This window comes from Staurois parvus, unplaced genomic scaffold (assembly GCF_062004578.1).
Source record: "Staurois parvus isolate SC_StPar_1 unplaced genomic scaffold, SC_StPar_1.0 ptg001387l, whole genome shotgun sequence".
In the NCBI taxonomy this organism is placed as follows: Eukaryota; Metazoa; Chordata; class Amphibia; order Anura; family Ranidae; genus Staurois; species Staurois parvus.
The window spans coordinates 67,092-93,068 of record NW_028319183.1 but is presented as its reverse complement, the minus strand read 5'-3'; the positions used below and the strand labels follow the sequence as shown (position 1 = coordinate 93,068).

Sequence of the window (25,977 nt, the reverse complement as noted above, 5' to 3'; positions counted from 1 at the left end):
CTCCAAGCTCCAACTACCCTCGGAGCAAAGAACTTGTTAACAATTACTCCTAAGCTCTGCTTCCACCCTGCAGTTTCAGGGTGTGACTCCTCCATGTCTCAGTCCTCCTTTGTACAGCAGCACACCCCATCCCGAATCTCCCTCCTAGTAAACTTTGTGCTGCTGGTTTCTTATTGCAGAACATATTGGGGTACACTCAAGGATGATATTCCAGTAGTAACCCCTAGCAACCAATCAAAATACAGCTTAAGCAGTTGGCAATTTTCAAATTAATTTCTGATTGGATGCGGTCAAAGGAACTGCAGCTTTTATATTGTTCTTCCGTTACTGAAACAACTGATCCTGTTGCCCTAAATCAGTGTTTCTCAACTCCAGTCCTCATGGACCCCCAACAGGTCATGTTTTCAGGATTTCCCTCAGATGAAACAGCTGTGGTAATTACTAAGGCAGTGAAACTGATCAAATCACCTGTGCAAAATAATGGAAATCCTGAAAACATGACCTGTTGGGGGTCCATGAGGACTGGAGTTGAGAAACACTGCACTAAATGAACATTTTTTCAAAATCAATATATCAGATATTATTAGCGTCCCTCATGAAGAACAGAATCTGAAACCACAATAAACTTCTATCTGAACCTCAATGTGGAGGCTGCAGGGTTCATCTTTAGTGCAGAATTTGTCTACTCAAATATTTTATCATACTTTTTCCATTTAATAGTTATGAAACTCAACACAGGACAAAGCCCATTAGCAGGCATGTAAACCTTAAAGCGGTTCAATAGTCAAAATGTTCATTACATTAATGCATGGGTGCCAAACTGGTGGCCCTCCAGCTGCTGCCAAACTACAAGTCCCATGAGGCATTGCAAGATTGACAGTTACAAGCGTAATTCTCAAAGGCTGAGGCATGATGGGACTTGTAGTTTCGCAACAGCTGGAGGGCCGCCAGTTTGACACCCCTGCATTCTCTGCATTAAGGTAAAAAGAAAAAAAAAAACTTCCACTTGCTGGTTCTCCCACCTCCAACCCCCCCAAAGCTTCCCACTGCTATCAGTCAAAATCCTAATAAGGTGGGAGGGGGGCTTTGGACAACATGCGTTGTGTGTGTCTATGGACCCACACAGCCCAGCTCAGGAGGAAGCCAGCACATGTGCCCCCATAGCACACAGCTTGCTCTGGGGGCACAAGCAGGAGAGGAGGAGCAAACAGAGCTGGTGGGGGACTCCAAAAGAGGAGGGTAAGGGGCATCTCTGTGCAATATCCTTGAACAGAGCAGGTAATTATAAACCTCTTTTTAATTTAGGGGGAAAATAGGCGCCTTTAATATCCCTTTAACAATAAACCACTTTTATTTGCTCCCTTTTGGTCTGATAAATAAAACAATTATACTTGTCTAAAGCCCAACGCTGGGCATAAACAAAAAATAATAAATTCCCATTGCGGTGCTGCAAGGGTTAACAGGTCATTTTTCTCTAGGGGATCAGAGAAGGGAGATACATTTAATTAATCCTCCAATCCTTCTCACACAAGACCGCTCCCTGTGGCTCCTGCCCCCTTCCCCCGCAGTATAGCGGTCTTGTGCAGTGGATTGTTCCTGACATCATCAAGCCCATAGATCTGCTCTGGACATGTGGATGTCAGGAACAGTCCACCATTGGATCATAGGGGGAGCACTGTTTGCCAATGGAACGGGAGATAGGGGGAGTATAGGCTTTCTGGTCGCCCCTGGACCAAACCAACAGTTGACCCGTGCAGTGTGAGCCCAGCCCCCCTATATGGGAAAACTTTGTTTTTTTTCCCCCGGAATTGGGCTATAAGTAGCGTCAATTGAACCTGCCAGAAATCTGGCAAGCTCCTAGGTTCTTGCAGTAAGCTGACAACACAGTGCCTCTACTACACTGAAATCCCCAGGAGTCTTATAAGCCCTGCAAAGGTCTCATTGTGGACTACAGAACACTGCTGGTTATGGGGTTGAGTAGAGGTTGAAGTGTTCGCAGTCCCAACACGTTTCCTATCCTAGCGTGACAACGCTGCTGCCCCATAATTACAGTGCAGTGATTGAAGGCTGTCACCCAAAGACAGGAATTGTGTTACTGGCAGGATCACCCTGTAAAAAGACATAAAAGCATGAAAATAGAAAACTAATGCAGCTATCACAACGGCTGCAGTTTATGCAAGTTTTTATTTAGATGCGGTTTTTTTTTTGCAATTCTGGGCATCTTGATTTACTTCTTTTCTGATACGGATAAGATCTACGGCAAATAATTACACAACTTATATATTGTGCCATCCCGGCAGTTGTTATTGCCAAAGTGATGTCACAAGGGGGTGTGGCTTGCAGCCTGCAACACTGCGTTATATAAGTCTGTGCACACATTATAGTATACATAGGTGCTTCCAATGCAGAAATCACCCTCTGGAAATACTAATTGCCTGGCTGTCTGATGGATCCAGACTCAAAGCATTGAAGCCAAATTATAGAAGACCAGCAATGGAATCTCATTTATTTCTCAGAAATATTTCTTTTTCTTACACAGAAAATTATACATCTGTTCCTAAAACTCATAAAACTAAAATCCTTGGTTAACCGAGGGCATGACACCATGCTTGGACTCCACTCCTTCCTCTATAACTCTCCTCTCCTGAAATACTCTGCGCTGCCGGATGACTCCGCTCCTTCCTCTATAACTCTCCTCTCCTGAAATACTCTGCTCTGCCGGAGGACTCCGCTCCTTCCTCTATAACTCTCCTCTCCTGAAATACTCTGCGCTGCTGGAGGACTCCGCTCCTTCCTCTATAACTCCTCTCCTGAAATACTCTGCGCTGCTGGAGGACTCCACTCCTTCCTCTATAACTCTCCTCTCCTGAAATACTCTGCGCTGCTGGAGGACTCCGCTCCTTCCTCTATAACTCTCCTCTCCTGAAATACTCTGCGCTGCTGGAGGACTCCGCTCCTTCCTCTATAACTCCTCTCCTGAAATACTCTGCACTGCTGGAGGACTCCGCTCCTTCCTCTATAACTCTCCTCTCCTGAAATACTCTGCGCTGCTGGAGGACTCCGCTCCTTCCTCTATAACTCTCCTCTCCTGAAATACTCTGCACTGCTGGAGGACTCCGCTCCTTCCTCTATAACTCTCCTCTCCTGAAATACTCTGCACTGCTGGAGGACTCCGCTCCTTCCTCTATAGCTCTCCTCTCCTAAAATACTCTGCACTGCTGGAGGACTCCGCTCCTTCCTCTATAACTCTCCTCTCCTGAAATACTCTGCACTGCTGGATGACTCCGCTCCTTTCTCTATAACTCTCCTCTCCTGAAATACTCTGCACTGCTGGAGGACTCCTCTCCTTCCTCTAAAACTCTCCTCTCCTGAAATACTCTGCACTGCTGGAGGACTCCGCTCCTTCCTCTATAACTCCTCTCCTGAAATACTCTGCACTGCTGGAGGACTCCGCTCCTTCCTCTATAACTCCTCTCCTGAAATACTCTGCTCTGCTGGAGGACTCCGCTCCTTCCTCTATAACTCTCCTCTCCTGAAATACTCTGCACTGCTGGAGGACTCCGCTCCTTCTTCTATAACTCTCCTTTCCTAAAATACTCTGCACTGCTGGAAAAAATGCTAATTGGCTGTCTTTCAAGCTGATGGATCCAGACGGCACATGTTTCTTGTATAGAAAATTATACAACTGTTCTTTAATCCCATAAAACAAACCAAAATCCTTGGCTACCCACAGACATGAGATTGTGGTTGGGCTGCGCAATCCTTCTGTAGGCTGATCAAACCATTAGGTTCAATTTGCCTGAGAATTGTTTTTTTCATACAATTGATTCTTCACTGAAGGCTGTTTAGCCATGGCCAAAGGTTGCAGCATGCCCAGACATCCCATCATTACCTAAGCCTACGGTAATTGGAGCTTATCTCCTGTCTATGAATACCCTACAATCTAGTTGTACACCCCAATGTGTTCAGAGATGTCTACGTTCCTAGTCAGTGTTTATCTTACCACTGCAGATATAAAGAAAAGCTTTAGGTTTTACCCCTCAATAGTACTGCCCCAGTACCCCCCCCCCCCCTCCAGTGCACACACGCACCAGCTCACTTGTCAGAATGATGAAAGAGGCTTTGGAGAATACACGATCGTTTGCAGCATGTAGGTGCAGAGGCATCGGTGAACAGAACAAGTATATTGGTTGCAAAACACAATGAACAGTTGCTCGGGGCACAAATAATATCAGGTGCATCTCTACAGCCCGAGGCTTCAACTCCTCTACTTTAAATCCCTCCCTCTGAGACCGGACTGATCAGTCTCACCTAGTAATAAGTCAGAGAACAGGTACCTGTCTCTCCCCAGCAGCTTCACACTCACTCAACGAGCTTCACACTCTTCACACTCTACTGGTAAGCCAAACTTTTATTTTACTGGAAACTTTTTTACTAACTTTTCCCTTCACTCTCTATTTGTTCCAATACCTTTTCTTAAAATGAATTTACTTTTTACTGAATAATTTTCCCCGGAGATGCAACTGCTGTCATTTTCTCAGCTATCTGAGCTGTTCAGCAGGTGCTTTGCCCGGACACATTTCACAAAGTCGTAGGAAACTTTTTATGGGATTTTCACGGGAGCCACAAACTATCAGAATAAACTGGATTATATTACAGTAATTTATTTTACGTTGCTACGGTGGTATATTTTTTTATTTCAACCTATGTTTTTTTTTTTTTTATTGCTTAGTTGATCAAATATAAGTTTTTTTCTAAAACTGAACTAAAATCAAATTAGTAATTCTATGTCTTACAGCAATTTTCTGTAGAATAGCTATGTCTTATTAGCAAATATACCTGTTGCTGTATAGAAATGTATTTTGCTGCAGAGCTGTACCAGTTTTGACAGCTGTACCTACATTGTGAGAATTATTATTTTTACTTTCTTTTTTTTACTTAGATATGTATATATAAGCAGATATCTAAACATACCATCTATCTATATCTCTTTTTTAACCTTTTAGGGTTATATCCTAAAGACGTACTCGTTGATCTCTAAATATAACAACTAGTTAGAACAGCCATCCTCAACAAGGGTTCCATGAAACCCTAGGGTTCCTCAAGAGGTTTTTAGGGGTTTCTTGAGCTGCGGCTGAATAACCTGCCATCCTACACTGATGACTGAAGACTTCAGTTGGCAGATCCAGCTTCAGGACACCGAGGATCTGTTTTTAGTGGTCTGTTATGTTCTGACCACCATTGTAAGGGGGGCATTCTTTCCTCTGGCCAACAATATAAGGGGCATTTTTCCCACTGACCCTTGATGAATTGTTTTCCAGTGGGTACCTGACACCTGAATATTACTTCAAGGGTTCCTCTGGGGTAAAAACGTTGAGAAAGACTGAGTTAAAATGTTGTTTATAGAATATAGACTAATGAATATGGTAAACTGACCGAATGATTCTGTTTTTTCCCCCTTTCCCCGAACACTGATATAATCGGGCACACTCAGATGGTCTATATGTGCATGTTTATGTCAGTGGAAGGTGGAAATATATATGTATATTAACGATAATATAATGAGGGGAACTCTTTAGGATTGGGCATCAGTTTAGAGTCCCAGTTGGCCTTGGACCTTAACTCTGCCTCTATCAAGGGTTTTCAGTTAGCTGGTTAGTCGTAAAATGTTTCAAGTGCTGTCTGGAAAGGTTTTATCTATGTATATCAATATTTTGAAATTTGTTCTTTTTCTGTATTTTGTTTCCATATCGTGCAATGGGCTTCCATGCTTGGATTGCCACCGGTACTACCTATAAACTGTACCTAGGTTTACATTTAAAAAAACTCTAATGAAAATCTTTATGGAAAAAAAAATATATGAGGGAAAGCAACAATTGGCTTAAGTGTCCAACGCAGTCCATCGCCATTTATCTTCCCCAAAAACAGTCGCCATTGAGGAGTCTGGTGCCATCTGCTGGACCATGTACATACCGGGATAAGGGTTGCAGCCAAATTTGGATAAAATGTTGCCAGTGATAGTGTGAAGACAAAAGAGTTAACCTGCAATATAAGACGTCTAGAACGTCTCAAAAGCCATTAAATTAAGAACTGAATTCAAAGGTTCATTTTATTATAGCAGATCCAATATTTTGATCCTGGTGTATATATTTTGTAGATACATAACCATTAAAATGTCAGTAATCCACATGTGTACATGGTAACCAGAACTAAAATTTGAATTTTTTTTTTTAATTAATGACTTAAAGCAAATATAGTTTATGGAAACAATCTCTTCCTTTAACTGGTAATTTTATACCTAATGGAATGTGTCCTAAATCTGAAACGCCTTATTATTGCGACACGGGGGTTGGGTGACAGTGGCATGCCCTTGGATTATGCAATCCATGCCACATCATAAGGTTTTAATTAGATTGTGCCCTTAAAAATTATCCTACCAACTGCTCCTCTTTGTGAGATGTCACTGAGGATAAGGAAGTCTGCTTAACTAGTCGGATCAGACATGTAGGGTGAAACTAATACTAGATATCATCTACAACCAGCTATTCTTGAGACCTTTCACTGGTAAGTTCATGCTTATCAATTATATTGCTTGGGGTTAACGAAGGGGACCAACCAAAAAAAAAAAAAAAATCTGACTCTTAAATTTTGGTTAGGCACTTGTGGTTGGCTTTTAAAACATTTATTGAAGCCTTAAAATAACTAGTAACTGTTCTAAATTAAATGTGTGTAGACTGGTGCTAAAACTTTAAAAATCATAATTACTATCTAAATTAATACATTTTTATATGGCAAATTTTTAGATTTTTGGGCAGAAACTGACTGGCAATGGACAGAAATGAAAATTTTAAAAGAAGTAATAGAATGTAGTTGCAAATGTGTTAGCAACATCCAGAGCAGCATAGAAATGCTAACTGTATTATGCTAGTGTCAACAACAGAGCCTTAGAAAGTTTGGTTTCATGTTTGTTTTGACAACAGTAACCTTCAAAGGGGGTAATTAACACTGGCACTTTCGGGTATAGCCAGAGAATAGCAGGGAGAAACTGACCCAGCCATGTCCTGGCTGTAGCAGGCTGGCTTTTCCCATACCAAGCTCACATTGTGAGTATTAAGTCTCCCAATTCCTTTGTATTGTTCAAAACTCATTTAAAATATGACCCACTGTCATGCAAATCAGTCATTCAGTAGAATGTGTATTGCTGTACTAGACTAGTTAAAGATCCTTCTAAAACAGAGGTGGGAAACCTGGACACCACCAGCTGTTTGTAAACTACAAGTCTGTACTTGTCCTGCCAGTTGTTGATGGTACCACATCTGGAAGGCCAGAAATGTCCCATTTCTTAGAAATTTGGTAAAATAAAAGTAGTTGGAGTGTAGACACACAATTAAGCTGGCTATACATGGATTGAAATTTGGCTGTTCAAGAGGAGTTGGTCTAGTGATCGACTCCTCCTCAATGGGACAGTTGATACATTTGCACTCGATTAGAGCTTACAGCCAATAGGACGCAGCGTTGATCAGTGTATTCTGGCAGTGGGGGAGTCCAGCTGCTTGAATACAATAGCGTAGCAGGGTGAATCCCCCCATCTACCTCAAATATGTGGATGGAGGAATCTTTTTTTTTTTTGACCAGCCGGCTAGTGATCGACACTTTCTCAATGGGACTGTTGATATAATTTCACTCGATCAGCGCTTGTAGCCAATTGACTGCAAGCGCTGATCAGTGTATTTTGGCAGTGGAGGAGTCCCGCTGCCAGAATACAATGGCGCAGCAGGGAGAATCCCCCATAAGCCTCGAATGTGTTGAAGGGGGAATCATTTTTTTTGACCAGACAGTTGGCTGTTAAAAAAAAAAAAATCTATAGACAGGTTTAGTCTTTCTTTTAAACAGATACTGACAAACATGTTCATACCACCCAAGCATACATGTTTATATTATTGGAAGAGGAAGGGTGAACGCAGCCATACACTTTCTGTTGCAGCATACATGACCGTCCAGCAGAGGATTGCTGGTAGCACCCAAAGATACAATAAAATCGGCCAGAACAATCACATGTCTAAAGACAACCATTACGGTGGACTGTATATTCAGTTATGGGATGACAGTTTAAATTAATTTTTATTATATTTGGAAATATTTTGCATAAAACAGAAAAAGAAAAAAATATCTCTTGGTTCGGCTCCAGATCTTGTAAAATGTTTTATTTAGGCTCTTCGCATTGTCTTATAAGGATAAAAAAAAGTGCACCTAAAATAATTCCTATATTTAGAAGATTAAAGTATTTAGCATTTTACATAAAAAGAAAATTTTATATATACATACATAATACTCATATATATATATATTTTTTTTTTTTTACAAAATATGATTTTATATATATATATATATCTAAAATAAAGATATTTCAGTGGTCAGCAATCGGTTTACGAACACTACTTTTTTACAAATCTTCAGTTTCAGTTATCAGAAATGTAAATGTTCTATTCGATATATCCTTTGACTGTTGTCCTGAATATTTATTGTAGCTTTAGAAGTAATATAGCTTGCAATTAACATTATAACAACTGAAAGTGAAAAGCTGCAGATTCTCATATATAGAATGTAGAAGGTGGCAGTCCTCATCCTTCCTCAGCGCCCAGAATTCGTGTTTTGAAGGCTGAAAATTAACCAGTCTTCACGTCGCGCTAATAGCAGCTAACCACTTGAATTAAATAAAGACGTTTCTTTCTAAAATCAGTGCCCCGCGGCTCACCGGCAATTAGTATGTATGTTTTCCAGAGTGATCTGTCAGGGGTTTTGTAACAATCGTCGTTAAAATCATGCTGCTTCAAGCGAGTGATGAAATCACTTTTTATCTCACTGTCTGTTCTATTAAATCCCTGCCATAACACATCTTAACTCCATAGACATGAGAACCGCACTCCAAAACTTTCTCACGCCTTGAGTATCACTGAAAATAAAGAAACATGCAGCTACAAGTCACAAGGAAACTGGAAGGAGAGATAAAATAATGAAAAGGGAAAAAAAATCACCATCACCTTAGTCACCTGTAAACTAAGAAAAAAAAAAAAAAAGGGGGGGAACGTTTGATAGAACAACTATAAGATGAATACGGTGAGGACAATCTAGCCTTCTGCAGAGCACGATGGAACGCATAGATCTTTGACAGCAAGGTGGCACCAAGTCCAGGTTTAACTACTTTTATCTTTTTCAAGGGATATCTAATGAGTTAGGAGACTTTTTAAATTGCACATCCTAGTTTCTTCTTTTCTTGCACAGACGGTTTTCTTAATCGGGTCAGCATAGCGATCGCTCTTTTCCTGTTGCACAATCACGAGGTAGAGCAAATGGCTTGAAACAATGCTGCCTGTAGAATTTTTTGGCCAGGATAGCTCCCTCCATGCTCTTGTGCTACAGGAAAAAGTGATCCCCAAAGCGGAACAGATTAACATTTCCTTATCTCAGCAAGTAATAAAGACTTGGATTTTTTTCATTTAAAAACTGTAGTATCAAAAACATGTTTTTGACATCATCCAGTGCCAGGAATTGTCAAGAGAAGGGTACTTTAGTCTGAAAATGATCTCATCTGTACACTCTGTTTTTGTGAAGTATCTCGGCCCTGCCTAGTTTTTATACAGCCCTATGCATTTTTTTTTTTTTTTTAATTTTTACAGCTCTCCAAAGTAGTCATGCTTATTGTCTGTAATTGAGGCATGGCCCCCTTCTGGTTGCTTTTATATAAAGTGCAAAGCATAGTACAGCCACAGCACCAGAAGGGATTTCCATGTGTCATGTGATCATCCTCTGTTGTAAGAAGGCTATACTGTCCTTCCACTGGAGGACTTTTGGTTCCCTCTGACTGTATCTAAAACAAAACTTTCTGTTTTAGCCTTTGAAAGAGTATAGAGGGGTTGGTGAGATCTGTCCTAATGACCACTGTCTCCAGGACCAAAAGTGAAGATAAAACCAAACTCTCCACTAGACTAGGAATAGAGAAGTCTTCCAATGGGGCAATGTTCAGACAACTCACTTTTGAGAGATTTTCTCTCACTTTCTTTTCTCTCTGAAGGTGAAAAAGTGAAGGGAAATCTACCAAATGGGACACAGAAGGGGTTTTTACCCTTCCTTGCTACTTTCTTTCACCTCCTTAATCACCCAAACCTATCCAAGTATAAAATGAGTTATGGTTAGACTAAGAGTCCATGAGTTAAGCTACCTGTAGATTATGTAATTTTCATTCCTTAACCACAGATCGATAGATCGACTTCAGTACAACCAGCCTGCCAATAGATGGATAAAAATTTTGATGACTCCTGCTGAACTGGTCAAATTTCAATTTGTCTATGGCTGGATTAAGGCTGTTTCTTTGGTAGAGATTGTCCTTCTCAGTAATGTAAGACATGTTCTCCAAAACACTTAGATACAGAACTGTCAGTAGCCATAATAGTCCTGTGGCAATGAAGTGAAGGCAAGGTATTTGATCTTGCAGAGCCTGTTTTCCAAGATGTACTTAAGAATACAATGGGTGTCCTGGTATGTGGATTAGGAAGCGCACAGTAAAACTGCTGGGAGCTGTTCCAGGAATCTATATGTATGTATGTATACAGTAAGAATAGTCTCCCTGGGGACCAGATAAAAAGGGTGTGATGTATATGATACTAACTATGTGGACTGCGTATTCAAGAATAAATAAGTAGAACTTCACTGAATTCTTGTCTTCTTGTCTTCTGCAGATCTCAGGTGGTCTCTGGAGGAACAGGTGACTGGTGAAAAACTTGACAAACAGGAATCTCACCAAAGCTGACAAGGCAATCCACTCGAGGGTGTCAGGTGACAAAAAAAAAGTCAATTTCAGAGCACAAAAGGACTTGATCTCATAAAAAAGATGTCTATAATGAAGGAGCGTAAACCCAAGAAACCTCATTACATTCCAAGACCACCAGGTAAACCATTTAAATACAAGTGCTTCCAGTGTCCATTTACCTGCAATGAGAAATCTCATCTGTTCAACCACATGAAGTATGGACTCTGCAAAAATTCTATAACACTGGTAACAGAGCAAGACCGGGCCGTAAAAAGTCCTAAAGCAAACTCACTAGAGGCAAAGCAAGCAAATTCTGAAGGGTTTGTCAAACCTAATCCTGCTGTCACCAATGGACTTACAGTCTTGGACTCAAAAGCTCAGCATGATATAACCAGAGATGAGCTAAAAGAAAACGTAGAATATAAAAATAAAGAGGCAACAGCTCAAGTTGAAAAGCCTCCAATCCATAGGGATGGTTCCCTACCTTCTCCCAATGGACACAGCCCTGTCAACAAGCCACCAGTGACCGATGGTGTTTTAAGGCCTTCAGCTTTTATTCCAGTTGGAGAGCACAGATATCTGAAGGCCAGCGAAGGCAGCCATATACAAGAAATTATTCCAACTGTCGATTCTATCAAGGGAGTTCATCTAACAAGATCGGCTTTTCAGAGCATGCCAACTACATGGAAATCAGGAATTGTCCCACCAGAAGTCAGCCAGAAGGCAACTATTCCACGATACATCCGTCCAATGGTGCCAGATTATACTACACCGTTTTATTCTGAGTCGGCTGTGCCTACTTTATACCCTCCATACGTGTTTACAGGGAACCCTGCTGACTGTGACAATCCCATGCTCTCAGTCTACACTGCACCAGAACAAAGACTGTTCCGTCCCCAACCTATTCAAACCTCAGGACTTTCTTTGCCAAAACCATTAAACCCATCTTTCGATTACAGATATTTGCCACTCCAGCCCAACCCATCAATACCATATGGGTATTACCGCCCTTCAGAACATTCCCTATTACCATATACTTGGAGGCTGCCACACGTGCCAAGCTTGTCCAAAGAACACACCCTACATACTATAGACTCTCAATCTTTCCCCTACCAAAGCTCGAACCCGCTACGTTTCTATCCTGTGGACACGAGTCAGACACAAACTGAAAGTCAAAAAGACACAATGTTGAGCCAAGCAAGGACTGCAGATCAAAAAAACGAAGATGAAAACTTAAAAATGAGCCCTAGAGCTGGTAGTGCTGCCACCGGATCCCCTGGCAGACCAAGTCCCACCAACTTCACGCAGAATAGCCAAGTCATTGAGGGCATCTTTGATCTTTCCAGCAAATCTACCTCAACAGTAGGAACAAGTGACAGCTCAGAAGAGATCCCCACTGCTTTCAAGCCAGTGAGAAAAAGCACAGACTCCCACACATCACTGATCAGAGGAAACTCTCCATGGTAAGTCAGCTTGTGTTCTCAATTCTGAGGCAATCTTAAGGCTTTGTGAAAATAAAAAAAAAAATAGATGTTTTTTGTATAGCAACCTCAGCATGGAATTCCAGAAAGTAATACAAGCTGAGCGTCATAAATGCAATACCTTAAATTTACATTTTAATCGTTATCAGGGCAAGTGACCTGCAGGTTTAATGTAAAAAGTGTAATCATAAGTCAAAATTTCATAACTTTTGTTGCCGTGATGCTGATAAGCTAGATAAATCTTTAGTTCATGTTAAGGTGACTTTTGTGCAAAAACAAATAAATCTAATTCATGTTCATTCTTTCATTCTAGCACTGGAAGTGAAGTTGCCTTATCCAACGCAAGCAGTTACTCAGATGACGATGAATCAGCGTCGGGTTGTGAAGACGACTCAGGATTTGCTCCTCTCAACCTTTCCAGAAAGCCTGAAATAGAAAAGGGTTCTGTAGCTGAGTCTGTCTGCCTCATGGGGGAGCAGGACATGCCCTTAAATCTTTCCGTCAAAGACTCCAGCAAAAGGGACCATTCAGTACCTAACAGTGAAAGTTCACCATCTCCAACATACGGTTCCTTCTGTTCTAGCTACCAAACCCAAACCATCAAGGACGCAACCAAAGCTTTAAGCGAGCAGTCACTGATCGACAACTGTGATGAGCAAAAACAATCGGCTGCTGTGGCCCTTTGCCAGCTAGCTTCATACAGTCCAGGACCGGCAGCCCAAGCCATCAAAGAGGACATCCTGGAAAGCCAGACTGCCGCAACAGAATTGGGAGTCAATACCCCAGTTGTCCAAGAGACAGAACACCATGCTGAAAAGAGGGGACAGAAACGGGTAAACCCAAAAGAAACAGGAAAAGCTACCGTTGTAAATAAAAAAAATAAAACTGTTGATTCAGGTAGAGTGTTTACACTAAGGAGACGGCAAAGAATGTCTTAGACTAAAATATATCATGTGTAAACACCAGACTTGTATAAAATATGTGTCTTCTCCCTCCCAAAAGAGGTAAAGCTGCTTTTTGGTAAATCTTCTGTTTGGACTCAAAATGGACAACCAACATTCTTCTAATTCTCTTGTATATAATCCTTATTTGCTGATGACAGAAGACAAATGTATAATTGAAAGCTAATATTTAGCAGATTTTTTAGCAACAAGAGAACTGTATCGATTAAATGAGATACAGATTAAAGTCTTCAAATAATATTTATATAGGTTAATATTTATTTTTGTATAAAATGAGCACTGCGGGGTGTGGGCTTTTGTGTCGCCTATAAGCTCCCGACAGGGACGAAAAATGTGGACATTTTCTTCAAGGCTATAGCGTGCATTGCAAGGTTTCTGTGTATCACCGCTGTCTGCTATATTTCAACACAAAATGAAAAAGAGAAAAAAAAAACAATAAAATATATTTTAAATATACTTGTGTCTTTGTATATGAACTGCTTTAAGAGAATATGTAATATATTTGTATTGAATATTCTCAATTTATACCTGAAATACATTTTTCTGTAGCTCCAGGCTTTTCACATTCTGTGACATATCCTCATGAATACATTTTATACACAAATTTGTAGATTCTAACTCTAAAGCCCTTTGGTCAACCCTGTCTGGCCCATGTGAGGTCAATTAGACATCAGAAACCCCCAGATTCAAGCCAGCCAGTCAACAGAATGGCGACAGTTCTGCCTTTACCCTCGTTGGTCTGCCAGTTGCCAAGATGGTGTTGGTCATCCCTTTGGCTAACCCTGTCTGGCCCATGTGAGGTCAATTAGACATCACAAACCCCCAGATCCAAGCCAGCCAGTCAACAGAATGGCGACAGTTGTGCCTTTACCCTCGTTGGTCTGCCAGTTGCCAAGATGGTGTTGGTCACCCTTTGGCTAACCCTGTCTGGCCCATGTGAGGTCAATTAGACATCAGAAACCCCAAGATCCAAGCCAGCTAGTCAACAGAATGGCGGCAGCTTTGCCTTTACCCTTGTTGGTCTGCCAGTTGCCAAGATGGCGCTGGTCACGCTTCTGCCCTTTCCTAGTGGCTTCGGCTGTTTAGGAAAGGTGGCATCACCCCCTGAGTGACTGGAACGGACCATGGGAGGTGGGAAACAAGGATATGATGCAGGTGAGGACAAGTGGGTAGGTGTTGCCAAGTCACACTCTCCATCCCACAGGTGAGGGATGGATCCTACACCCTCACTAATTGGCCTTTACTTCCATCTTGCTGCAGAAGTTACTTTACACCCCGGAAGCGTGTTTAGCAGTGAAGGGTAAATATAAATATTGGCTCCACCATCCACAACAGTCTCAGTTTCTCATCTGGCCCCTTGGGAAAAATAATTGTCCATCTCTGTTCTAGAGGTTATCTGTACATCAGAAAGTGCAATCCACATCCTTGCTGAATAACTGTTAACTAAACATATATAAAACAAGAAGCAACCCACAGATAGTATTGTGTTTCATCAGTCATTATGGGTCACCTGTAGGTGTAATGCACTACATTCATATATCAATTTTTTCATTCAACCAGCGGGTTGAATGAAAAAAAAATGATCATATTCCCCCATTAAACACATATGATATGGATGGGGGATTCCTCCCATTGTGCTATTGTATGCTGACGGTGGGAAGCCTTCTCAAATGTCAGAATACAACGATCAGTGCTGTCAGCTATGTCGGCTGTAGTCAGTAGATCGACCACTGTACAACCAGGGTGCCCATACATGGGATTGAAATTCAGCCGGTCCCTGCTGAACTGGCCGAATTTAGATTCATGCATGGCCAGCTTAACTCATAAAACTTTGGGATCCTGGAAAGAGTGTGGACATACAGAGACTGCCCATCAAAGAATACAACGAAGGGACCCACCGAGTCTCTTATCACAGAGTTACTGACGTACAGAAGCAACACACACATAATGATGGGATAGCTCCAGACACAAAGGAGAAATGGAACCAATGTCCCATCAGCTGGAAAAACTGAATAAGATATCACACATTGTAAGGCAGACCATTATGCTATTTATTTATTTCAGGTACTTGTACAGCACTGTTAATTTACACAGCGCTTTACAGATGTATTATACATTGACATCAGTCCCTGCCCTCAAGGAGCTTACAATGTGAACTGTTAGACACGGTTTTCTACAGGCTGGCTGGTAAGCGAGCTGGGAATTTTTGTTTGTTTTTGGCTAAATCAGAATGCCCATGTGGGCTCTTATACCAGATATAGAGAAATTTAGAGAGTTACTAGATTCGGATCTACTTTAATAAACGTACAGCAGGCCACACCTTGAGAAGGTATTGCAATCTGAGGACACAGTAAATGACATTATCAAAATGGTGGTAAAATGGAGAAAAGGAAGCAGATGACAGCTCAGATGCAAACTCATCCGGGGTGTGTACACCATTTAGACAGAATTAGAAGACCAAGATGGTAAATACAATACAAGCAATGACGTTGCATTTATACACACGTCCACAACATACTTTGCTCTGATATTTGGCCCAAGGCAAGATAAACTCAAAGTATAGCTTCAGATAGCTACAGGCGACACAGCCTGTGGAGGAATGTGGCTGCAAACAATGGTTTACAAGGTAAATGCAGAAAGAATTCCAGTTATATATTGCAAACGAATGACAATCAGCATTACACACAGTATTGTAACCTTAAGCTATGCTCGCAGAGCCCGTCTAGCATGTAACTGACGTCTGCCCTGACATCATCCAACTGCACAAAAAAGGCACGTTCAAACTTGCTGGCCTTGCGGCTACGTTCAAGATGGCTTTCTGAGAAAAGGAGACATTCTGGTGGCCCTAGTGAGAAGGCCTCAACTGTGGCATGACTTTGACAAAGTAACACAATGTAACTGAAATGCCCTGAGCTATAAGGAGTGGTCCACAAAGACAAGAGGTGCAATTTTTATAATATTTTTCTACAGGTGATATACCTGTTATGGGTTTTTACATTTTTTCACAATATAGATTTGCTTCTCCTGTTACCTTTTCAATAGTTCATCACTTTGTTCTCACCCATTTCACCTGTTCAGAATTCGCTGATGATCTGTACACACACTTAAACACAGGTAGAGAACTAAATTCGGTCAACACAGGGGGTAAGTGGTTAGCGCTTCCGCCTGGCAGCACAAGGGCCGTAGGTTCAAATCCCAAACATGGCACCACCTGCCTGGAGTTTGCATGTTCTCCCTCTGCCTGCATGGATTTCCTCCGGCTACTCTGGTTTCCTCAAAGACATGCTGGTAGGCTGACCCCTGTCTACACTGGCCCTAGTATGTGTATGTATGAATATGAGTTAAGGACCTTATATTGTATGAGGGCAGGGACTGGGAATATACAATATACTGTTACGTAAATTGCTGCATAAATAGATGGCACTATATACAGTAAGTATGTAATAATGATAATTCCCCAACCACAGTCAAACCCAAAAAGCAAATCCAGGAAAATATAAGAGTATGTATGAACCAAGCATATGAGGTATTTAAAGCTGAAACCAACTCTGTCATTGGAAGAAGGGGGGCAATCTCCTAGATTGTAAGCTCCAAGGGCCCTCAAATCCCTCTTGTATTGAACTGTATTGTTGCTGTATTGTCTCCCGTTATATTGTAAAGTGCTGAGCAAACTGTTGGCGCCATAAATCCTGTATAATAATAATAATAATAAAAACCCGTGCTGGTATAGGATGCAAATATACAGTGGGGTTCGAAAGTTTGGGCACCCCAGCTAAAAAGTTGTATTAATGTGTATAAAGAAGCCAAGGAAAGATGGAAAAATCTCCAAAAGGCATCAAATTACAGATTAGACATTCTTATAATATGTCAACAAAAGTTAGATTTTATTTCTATCATTTACACTTTCAAAATAACAGAAAACAAAAAAATGGCGTCTGCAAAAGTTTGGGCACCCTGCAGAGCATGGGGTTGGATCAATCATGCTTTGGGGTTGTGTTGCAGCCAGTGGCACAGGGAACATCTCACGAGTAGAAGGAAAAATGGATTCAATAAAATTTCAGCAAACGTTGGATGGTAACTTGATGCCATCTGTGAAAAAGCTGAAGTTAAAGAGAGGATGGCTTCTACAAATGGATAATGATCCTAAACACACCTCGAAATCCACAGGGGATTACATCAAGAGGCGTAAACTGAAGGTTTTGCCATGGCCTTCACAATCTCCTGACCTCAACATAATTGAAAATCTATGGATAGACCTTAAAAGAGCCGTGCGTGACAGACAGCCCAGAAATCTCAAAGAACTGGAAGACTTTTGTAAGGAAGAATGGGCAAAGATACGTCAAACAAGAATTGAAAGACTCTTGGCTGGCTACAAAAAGCGTTTACAAGCTGTGATACTTGCCAAAGGGGGCAGTACAAGATATTAACTCTGCAGGGGGCCCAAACTTTTGCAGGCGCCATTTTTTTGTTTTCTGTTATTTTGAAAGTGTAAATGATGGAAATAAAATCTAACTTTTGTTGACATATTATAAGAATGTCTAATCTGTAATTTGATGCCTTTTGGAGATTTTTCCATCTTTCCTTGGCTTCTTTATGCACATTAATACAACTTTTTAGCTGGGGTGCCCAAACTTTCGATCCTCACTGTATGAGCCACCTCCAAATCTTTCATGTCATGGCTGCATCTTAGCAAACCGTGCTGGTATACGATGCAAATACATGAGCCACCTCCAAAACTTTCATGTCATGGCTGCATCTTAGCAAACCGTGATGGTATACGATGCAAATATATGAGCAACCTCCAAAATTTTCATGTCATGGCTGCATCTTAGCCTGCTCTGAATGGTGAAGCTTCAGCATTTCCTGATAGCTCTGAAGCTTACATGCCTCTTCCTACCTCCTGCCTATTTCTATAGCCAAAATAGGCTGCCCGTCAGACTGAAAAGTTATTAGGAACAAGTGGGGATGGTCTTAGCCGCATGCCCTGACATAATCCTAAAGTGTTGAAGCATTGCCTGTCAGAATGTTCTAGCATTTGGCCAAAGCAAAAAGGTTGGGGTGGCCGAAGGCAGGCCAAGACAAGAGGGGACAAAGAAAAGATTGGAAGGCTCTAGGTACCTGTACTTCCTCGACAGTTCATCCACCCCTCCCTAAACCCATCCACCTACTGACTGAGTCTGTTGAACTCAAATCAGAAACAAAAACACCAAACAATTCAGTTTAAAATTATTAAGTGCATTTTTCATGTCCAACTCAGCCCTTTTTTATCTTAGATTAATAAACAGGTATTTTTGAAGTAACTTGGCATGTTAGCTATCCAAAAAGAAATGGCATACTTTTTTTTATTGGCAAACACAGCGACAAGCAAGATTTCTCCTGTAACCTGCTACACAGTGCTGGAGGAGATGGGAGAGACTGAGCCGGGCTTTAATTTCATCTAGAGGGCTGCAGGCAAAGCTTAGAGTGGCTTTTCATTTGTAGGCTAATAACACTGCCAGCAACTAAGCAACAAGGGAAATTTCACTGCAGAAGAAAGAACATTGTCATCCTTTCAAAGGGAGTTCCTATCCTTTGCTTCTACTTGGAGGATCAACGGGAAAAATGTTCCAGGAAGTACTTAGAAATGGCAAGAGCCCGAAATGACATGGGCAGCCAACCTCACATATGAAATTTTAAAATATCGTCAATAGGTATACTTTGCATGCAACTACTTTATTCACTCAAAAGTTGTCCTGATATCTGTTTCCAGTGATCCCCCCCACAGCTGGATCCAGTCTAGGAGGGGCGGGCCAGCACTTGGAGCCTGTAAATGTGCTGAAATGGAAGGAGAGCAGAGTGATGATTCAGGACTCCAATTGTCCAATCAGGAGTGTGGGGGTGTTCTTGACCAAACTGCTGTTGTAGAAGAGGTCAAAAACATTTCTACACAGTTTGCTGAAGATGATGAATCCCAAGACTGGCTGCACTGAATTAGAAATTGTTTAGCAGGTAAAAAGACTCCCAGATACCTTTTACATGCAAGGTTATTCAACAAAATGCCCCACTGGAAGTCACCCTTGTATCATGAAACATTACTTCTCAGAACGAGCTTTAGGTCTTCAGTTCTAACCCCTTGATAGGATCAACTTATATATTTGCAAAGAATAAAGGCCAATGTGGCAGACTTAAAGTAGAACTATAGGCAAAAAAATAGGGATAGAGCAAGTCATATTTTTTTTGTCATCTGTGTCCCATTGCAGAGATTTTCCTTCAGTTCCTGTCCCATAGCCAAACAGGAAGTGAGAGGCAATCCTTGCAAATTAAAGGAACGCCGTGGGGACCCCCAGGTCACCAGAACTAGTGTCCCCATTGGAAGATTTTCCATAGTTACATAGTTAGTCTGGCTGAAAAAAGACAAAAGTCCATGCAGTTCAACCATAAGAAAAAAAGTTATAATCCTACACCCACAGTTGATCCAGAGGAAGGCAAAAAAACACAGCAAAGCATGATCCAATTTGCTCCTGCAGGGAAAAAATAAATTCCTTCCTGATCCCCCGAGAGGCAATCGGATATTCCGTGGATCAACTTTCCCTATAAATGTTATATCCAGTTATATTTGTGTATCCAAGAAAGAATCCAGGACTTTCCTACAGCAATCCACTGAGCTGGCCACAACCAACTCTGGAGGGAGTCTATTCCACATTCTCACAGCTCTCACTGTGAAGAAACCTTTCCGTGTTTGGAGATTAAATATCTTTTACTCTATTACCTTTCTGGGGACAATCCAAAATTTGGGATTTTCTTTTACTTGCACTTTTATTGAGAAAGGTAAACAGGACAAATAGAGAGGGGGAATCTCCTTAAAGGATAAGTTCACCTTTTAGAAAAAAAATAATAAATGCCCATTTTTTTGCAGGTAGAAAAATTGTGCATTTATTATTTTTGTCTGCAGAAGCCTAGAAAGCATTGCACCAGCGATCAGTGGATTGCTGATACCATGCAGGTCTCCTACAGATCTGTCAGAGTATCTGCTTGCCATATGGGATGTACACGCAAGCAGATATTCTGACAGTGAGAATAAATGAACAAGTTAATTGAGGACCACAAGCTGACAGCCCTTATGGTGTTGGGACTTGTAGTCTCTCATTCACAGATGACTGTGAATGAGTGAGACGACCGTGTGGGCGTAGCCCAGCACGGCCACTTTTTTTTTTAATTTGACAGCTAGCGAGGGGAGAGAAGATCCCCCCGCTAGCTGACAAAATGGGAATCGGTGGGGAAGCAGGGGCCGGTCTAAACATAATATATTACACCCTGAATATGGGTGTAACATGTTATGAAAGGTGAACTTATCCTTTAACAGGACCACAGACAGCAAGAAAAACTGATAAGTGTTCTAATCCCTCTTCACTCTATCCAAGAAAAAAAAAGGTTTTGCCCTTAGTTGTACTTTATGATAAAAAAAAAGTATGCATATTGATAACAAAGAGAATTTTTACCGTCAGGAAGTCGAGATGGAAGCAACAGCCCCCGTCGGCCCAATTCTGCTAGAGCCAGACATCCGCCATGCCAGGCATTATTGGTTTCCTGAAAACTAAAACCATAAATCATTCTATTAGTATTTACTGTGCAATAAATTCATAACTGACATTTACTAACCAATTAACCAGTTAGATGTCCTGTACTGAGTTGGCGTGGCCTCTCCGTTCATGGATTTTGGGTTCTTTCAACTTTACTGGCAGTGCTTCTACAGTGCAGTCTGCTGCTGGATTGTTTTGCCAAGCACAGTCCTAGAAGGACTTACTATTACAACTGCCAAACAAGCTGCTGATTAGGTCTCTGCTTTAAATTCACACTGGAAAAAATACCATTGCAGGTCCAGTTCACTTGTGTTTTTTATCACTTTGTTGCCAGTCAAGCCCTGATAAAGGACTCCTGAAACGCATTGGATACTTTTTGAATTGTACCCCTGATCTTTAACCTCCCTAGCGGTCTGATTATGTCCATATTTCTGTGCTCAAAGCGGTACATTATTTTCAATGGAAATTTGTTGTTTTTTTATTGTAGGCCTGTAATTCTTAGGAATTCACTGAAATCTGTCCGAACAAGAGTCCCGGGTATGATAAAATTTGAAACATGAAATCATAAATTATAATTTAATAAATAATCATAAAAATAATAATATAATAATAAATTTAATTCAATAATGTAATAAAACTAAAAACACTGAAATGTGAAATATAGCGCCAAGTTCGCACATCGCTCAGTTCAGTCGCAAAATCGTTTTCAGTGTCTGATGAGGAATTTCCCCCACGAATCATTATCACTCAATTCTGCAAGTGGTTCTGATTTACTATCGCTGTTCTCTAGCCGGTCTAAAACTGCTTTTGACCTAATGGGATGCTTTTTGGATGCCATGGACGTTTCTCAGTTTCCAGGCAGAAAGAACAATGCAGGCAGGGCGCCGGACAAAGCACTCGGGACAAAATGTATGTGAAATGGTTTGATACAGGAATGTAATACTATCAGATTTTTAGTGTATTGAGTGAATGTACAATTTTGAATTTCCCGCCGGTTCCATCCCCCGTACGCTCCGACGCTCGCAAGGAACGGAACCCAGAAGATGGATGCCAGCATCGGTCAGAGGACATGGCCGGGGACACTGCAGGGGGGACATTGAGGGAGCGCAGGACAAGGTAAGTGCTCGAGGGATCCCTGAGCAACGCTGCAGTGTATTCCCGAGTGTAGCTCAGGGTTACCGCTTTTGGTACTGAAACTTTACACCGAGCTACACTCGGAATACCTCCAGGGGGGTTAATGGAATAAAGTTGTATCTGGACCTCTGATCAGTGGTGTGGTGCTTCTGTTTCAACTCTTTTCATATTACTATTCATTACTTTCCATGATGCTCGGCAGTCCAGCACTGGAGTACACAGCAGGAGCACTGCCAATATGATTCAATGAAACCAAAAGCAGCAAGACAAGTCAGGTAAAAACAAAACTGCACAAGCTTTGGGTCAATAGTTATGACATAGATAAATCAGACATTGACTGTCATCCTGGGGATCTCCATCCACAAAGCCAGCGATGACAGCACTCGGTATGGTGAGGGCACCCTTATAAAGCTGTGAGCAAAGGACCTGTTATCACAGGCTGAGATTTTCCATCATGTCTTGAAATCTTTCACAGATGAGCTAGTGATTCTTTCCTCCCACACAATACATCCTACTGAAAAGTTGTTAAATCAAGGAAAAGTTGGTTCAACAATTTGATTTCAAGGAGACAGACATTTAATCTTGTGTCTCCATCAACCACAGATCTAGCAGCACAGGCCAGTGCATGTAACAATGGAGAAATATAAATGTGCATCCTAATCGTGATAGTTCGGTAGGCACATAGGGGTTCATTTACTAAAACCGGAGAGTGCAAAATCTGGTGCAGCTGTGCCTGGCAGCCAATCAACTTCTAACTTCAGCTTGTTCATTTCAGCTTTGACAATAAAGCCTGGAAGCCGATTGGTTTCTATGCAGAGCGGCACCAGATTTTGCACTCTCCAATCAGCTTCCAGGATGTATTGTCAAAACTTAAAACCACTTGCCTACCGGGCACTTATACCCCTTCCTGCCCAGGCCAATGTTCAGCTATCAGAACTGTCGCACTTTGAGTGACAATTGCGCAGTCATGCAACACTGTACCCATATTACATTTTTATAATTTTTTTCACACAAATAGAGCTTTCTTTTGGTGGTATGTACTTGCCGCTGGGTGTTTTATTTGTTGTGCTATAAACAAAAAAAGAGCACTGATGTGCGTTGATTAGGCAGCACTAATGGACACCGATAGGCAGCACTGATAGGCACTGATAGGCAGCACAGATCAGCGACACGGATAGGTAGCACTGATGGGCACTGCCTGGTGGCACTACTAGGCACTGATGGGTGGCACTGCTGGGCAGCACTTGTGAGTGGCACTGCTGGGCACAAATGGGCAGCACTGCTTGACACTGATCATCAGTGCCCTGATGATCAGTGCCGATCCCTACTCTGGCAATTGCCGGTTATCAGCAGTACTTTCCTCACGCTGTGAGGAAAGTGCAGCCGATAACCGCCAACTGCATTTACCAGTGATCTGTTGTGTCACTGGAAACGGCTGATCACTTGGTAAAAGGCCGTTGTGATTGGCCTTTTACCACATCACGTGATCAGCTGTGTCCGTAAGACACAGCGATCCCGGAGATCGCCGGGTGCGTGCCTCTAGGGGGGCACGCGGTAGGGCGCGTTCTGGGATGACGTCATATGACGCCCTCCCAGAACTGGCCAGCCACAATAAAGCCATCATTCGACTATCTGTAGTCGGCAAGTGGTTAATTGAGCAAACTGAAGTTAGAAGCTGATTGGCTCCCATGCACAGATGCAGAGATTTTGCAAAAACTGTGAGGAAGAAACCAGCTTCAAGAACCACCTCAAACAGTCTTCAAGGCGGGAATAGATCACATCATAACAGAAGCTGAAGCAAACACATTTGCAGGGTTATACCCTCTTCCTCTGAGCTGAGGAGCTGAGAGTAGAACCCTCAAAACACAATGGGGTTGAATTACTAAAAAACTGGAGAGAGCACACGTTGATGCAACTCTGCCTACAAACCAATCAGCTTCCATTTTTTTTGTCAAATTAACTGAAAAAGCTGAAGTTAGAAGCTGATTGGCTCCCATGCACAGCTTGCACCAGAGTTTACACTCCCCATTTTTAGCACATCAACCCCATTGTGTCTGCCCCCTATCTTCCATGAGAGGAGGTAGATTCTTCACAAAAACTCATAAAAAAACAAAAAAGACCACTTCAGTGCTCAAGTCTAGGGGGGGGGGGGTCAGTGGAAGATGCTCAAAGACAAAGTAAGGGGGTGCATCAGCCTTGTGTATTACCTAAGATACCAATTACTGTATACAACACAAGTGAATATACTCAAAAACCAAGCCGAGTCCCTTCCCTCTTAGATTGTAAGCTCCCAGGATCAGGGCCCTCCTAACCCTCTTGATTTGAACTGTATTGTTGCTGTATTGTCTCCCGTTATATTGTAAAGCGCTGAGCAAACTGTTGGCGCCATATAAGTCCTGTATAATAATAATAACAGCAATTAAACATGAGGTAGAAACCATCTTTAACAACCACCTCGGACAGTACTCAAGGCAGGTGTAGACAGGGGCGGACTGACAACTCATGGGGCCCCCGGACAATAGGGGATCATGGGGCCCCTGTGTCCTTGCCCAAACTCAAAAAAGCCTATGAAAAAGGTACCAGGGGCATCTCATGGGGCCCCCTACTGACCCCGAGCCCTTGGGCAGTGCCCAAGTTTAGAAATGGTCAGTCCGCCCCTGGGTGTAGATGACATAACAGAAGCAGAAGCTAACGGGGTCGATTTACTAAATCTGTAATCAGCCAATCAGCTTCTAACTTCAGCTTGTTCAATTAAGACTTAGCAAAAAAAAAAAAAAAACTGGAAGCGGATTGGTTTCTATGCTGAGCTGCACCAGAATTTGCACTCTCCAAATTTAGTAAATCTACCCCAATGTGTTTCCAGGGTTATACTCTCAGCTCCTCAGCTCAGAGGAAGAGGGTATAACCCTGGAAACGCATTAGCAAAGTTTGCAAAATGTACAAAACAAGTACATAAAGTAACGTACAGTCAGCAAATCAGTGGTATGGTATCTAAAGATGACAGTAATAATGAACATGTGGTAGTGTAAGTTCAACAATTGCACATCAATATCTGCAGAACAATCTCCTATCACGAGCAGTACTAACATCCCGTGTAGAAAAAGAGAAAAGGTACGAAGCGGGGTAATGGAGGAAGGCATGGGAAAGGGGGTGGAAACGGGCAATAGAGGGGAAGGGCTGGAGGGATAGAGAGGGAACGGTGAAGGCAAGGAAAATCTGTAGCAAGGATCACCCAGGGGAGTGGAACAGGATCAATAAGTCGAACAGTAATGCCCTGCACACCAAATCAGCAATTCCACATTTTATTGAATTTATTTGGACAATTCCTGCTAGCATAGAGGAGCTTGTACAGAGGAAGGATCCCTTTAAGCTGCCTTCCAGCTACTCCGGCCTCATGTTTAATTGCCTTTCACTCAGCTTGGTTTGTGAGTATATCCACTTGTGATTTATACACTATATGGTAACTTAAATAATGCACAAGGCTGGTGTACCTTTTTGTCTTTGGGGTTGATTTAATTGAGGCAAAAGACTATGTACTTTGCAAACAGCAGTTGCTCCAGAGCTTATGCAGGCCATAGACGGGCCATTCATCAGCCAGCCCCATTGCCGATGCTGCCACCAATGTCCACGAAAAACGGCCGTTTTTCATGGATTTTCCAGCATTAACGATAAAAATAAATGAGAAGATCCGCGAAAAACAGCCGACGGGCTGGCCCCACTAACGGCATGAATATCGGCCGATTGTTCGTGCGGACGAAAATTCGGCCGATACGACCCGTCTGTGGTCTGCATAAGTAAATTATCCAATCATTTGCAAGCAAAAATGCTTTTTTATTTTCCCTGCACCGGGTAAAAGATCAATCAGTGTAGCTTAGGGTGTGGTTGCCATCATCCCTATTTCCATACACAGGGAATTTTACATTCTGTGGGATTTTTTAAGTTTTGTCAGTATGCATTGCCTATCTGATATACATCAATGTGTCAAAACCCAAAAAAATTGCTAAAATAAAATGTTGCTCTTTTTAACAAGTGGT

General features: G+C 41.9%; 2 protein-coding genes across 3 annotated transcripts in view; one reads left to right on the top strand and one right to left on the bottom strand.

Annotated features, from left to right (window-relative positions):
* TBCD (tubulin folding cofactor D) overlaps positions 1 to 25,977 on the bottom strand; it is a gene marked incomplete at its 5' end in the record, with an annotated part of 278,426 nt that overhangs the window by 217,170 nt on the left and 35,279 nt on the right. Inside the window, one exon of the mRNA XM_089661798.1 lies at positions 20,729 to 20,823. Within this exon, the coding sequence (XP_089517924.1) occupies positions 20,729 to 20,823 (95 nt within the window). The remainder of the gene's footprint in view (positions 1 to 20,728; positions 20,824 to 25,977) is intronic.
* On the top strand, positions 4,247 to 13,706 carry ZNF750 (zinc finger protein 750). Of its 2 annotated transcripts, none has more exons than XM_089661793.1 (3): positions 4,247 to 4,398; positions 10,737 to 12,270; positions 12,602 to 13,706. In XM_089661793.1, exons 2-3 carry the CDS (start codon positions 10,889 to 10,891, stop codon positions 13,224 to 13,226), a joined length of 2,007 nt encoding a protein of 668 aa, XP_089517919.1. In that variant the 5' UTR covers positions 4,247 to 4,398; positions 10,737 to 10,888; the 3' UTR covers positions 13,227 to 13,706. The 2 variants fall into 2 exon arrangements, with proteins under 2 accessions (XP_089517919.1, XP_089517920.1); XM_089661794.1 differs by lacking the exon at positions 4,247 to 4,398 and adding an exon at positions 6,418 to 6,564.

Bases quoted from the DNA above. Each gene is read 5' to 3' on its own strand.
- ZNF750 (XM_089661793.1), top strand. From the start codon at position 10,889: ATGTCTATAATGAAGGAGCGTAAACCCAAGAAACCTCATTACATTCCA. The intron at 12,271-12,601 runs GTAAGTCAGCTT...CTTTCATTCTAG, and splicing joins ATCAGAGGAAACTCTCCATG to CACTGGAAGTGAAGTTGCCT.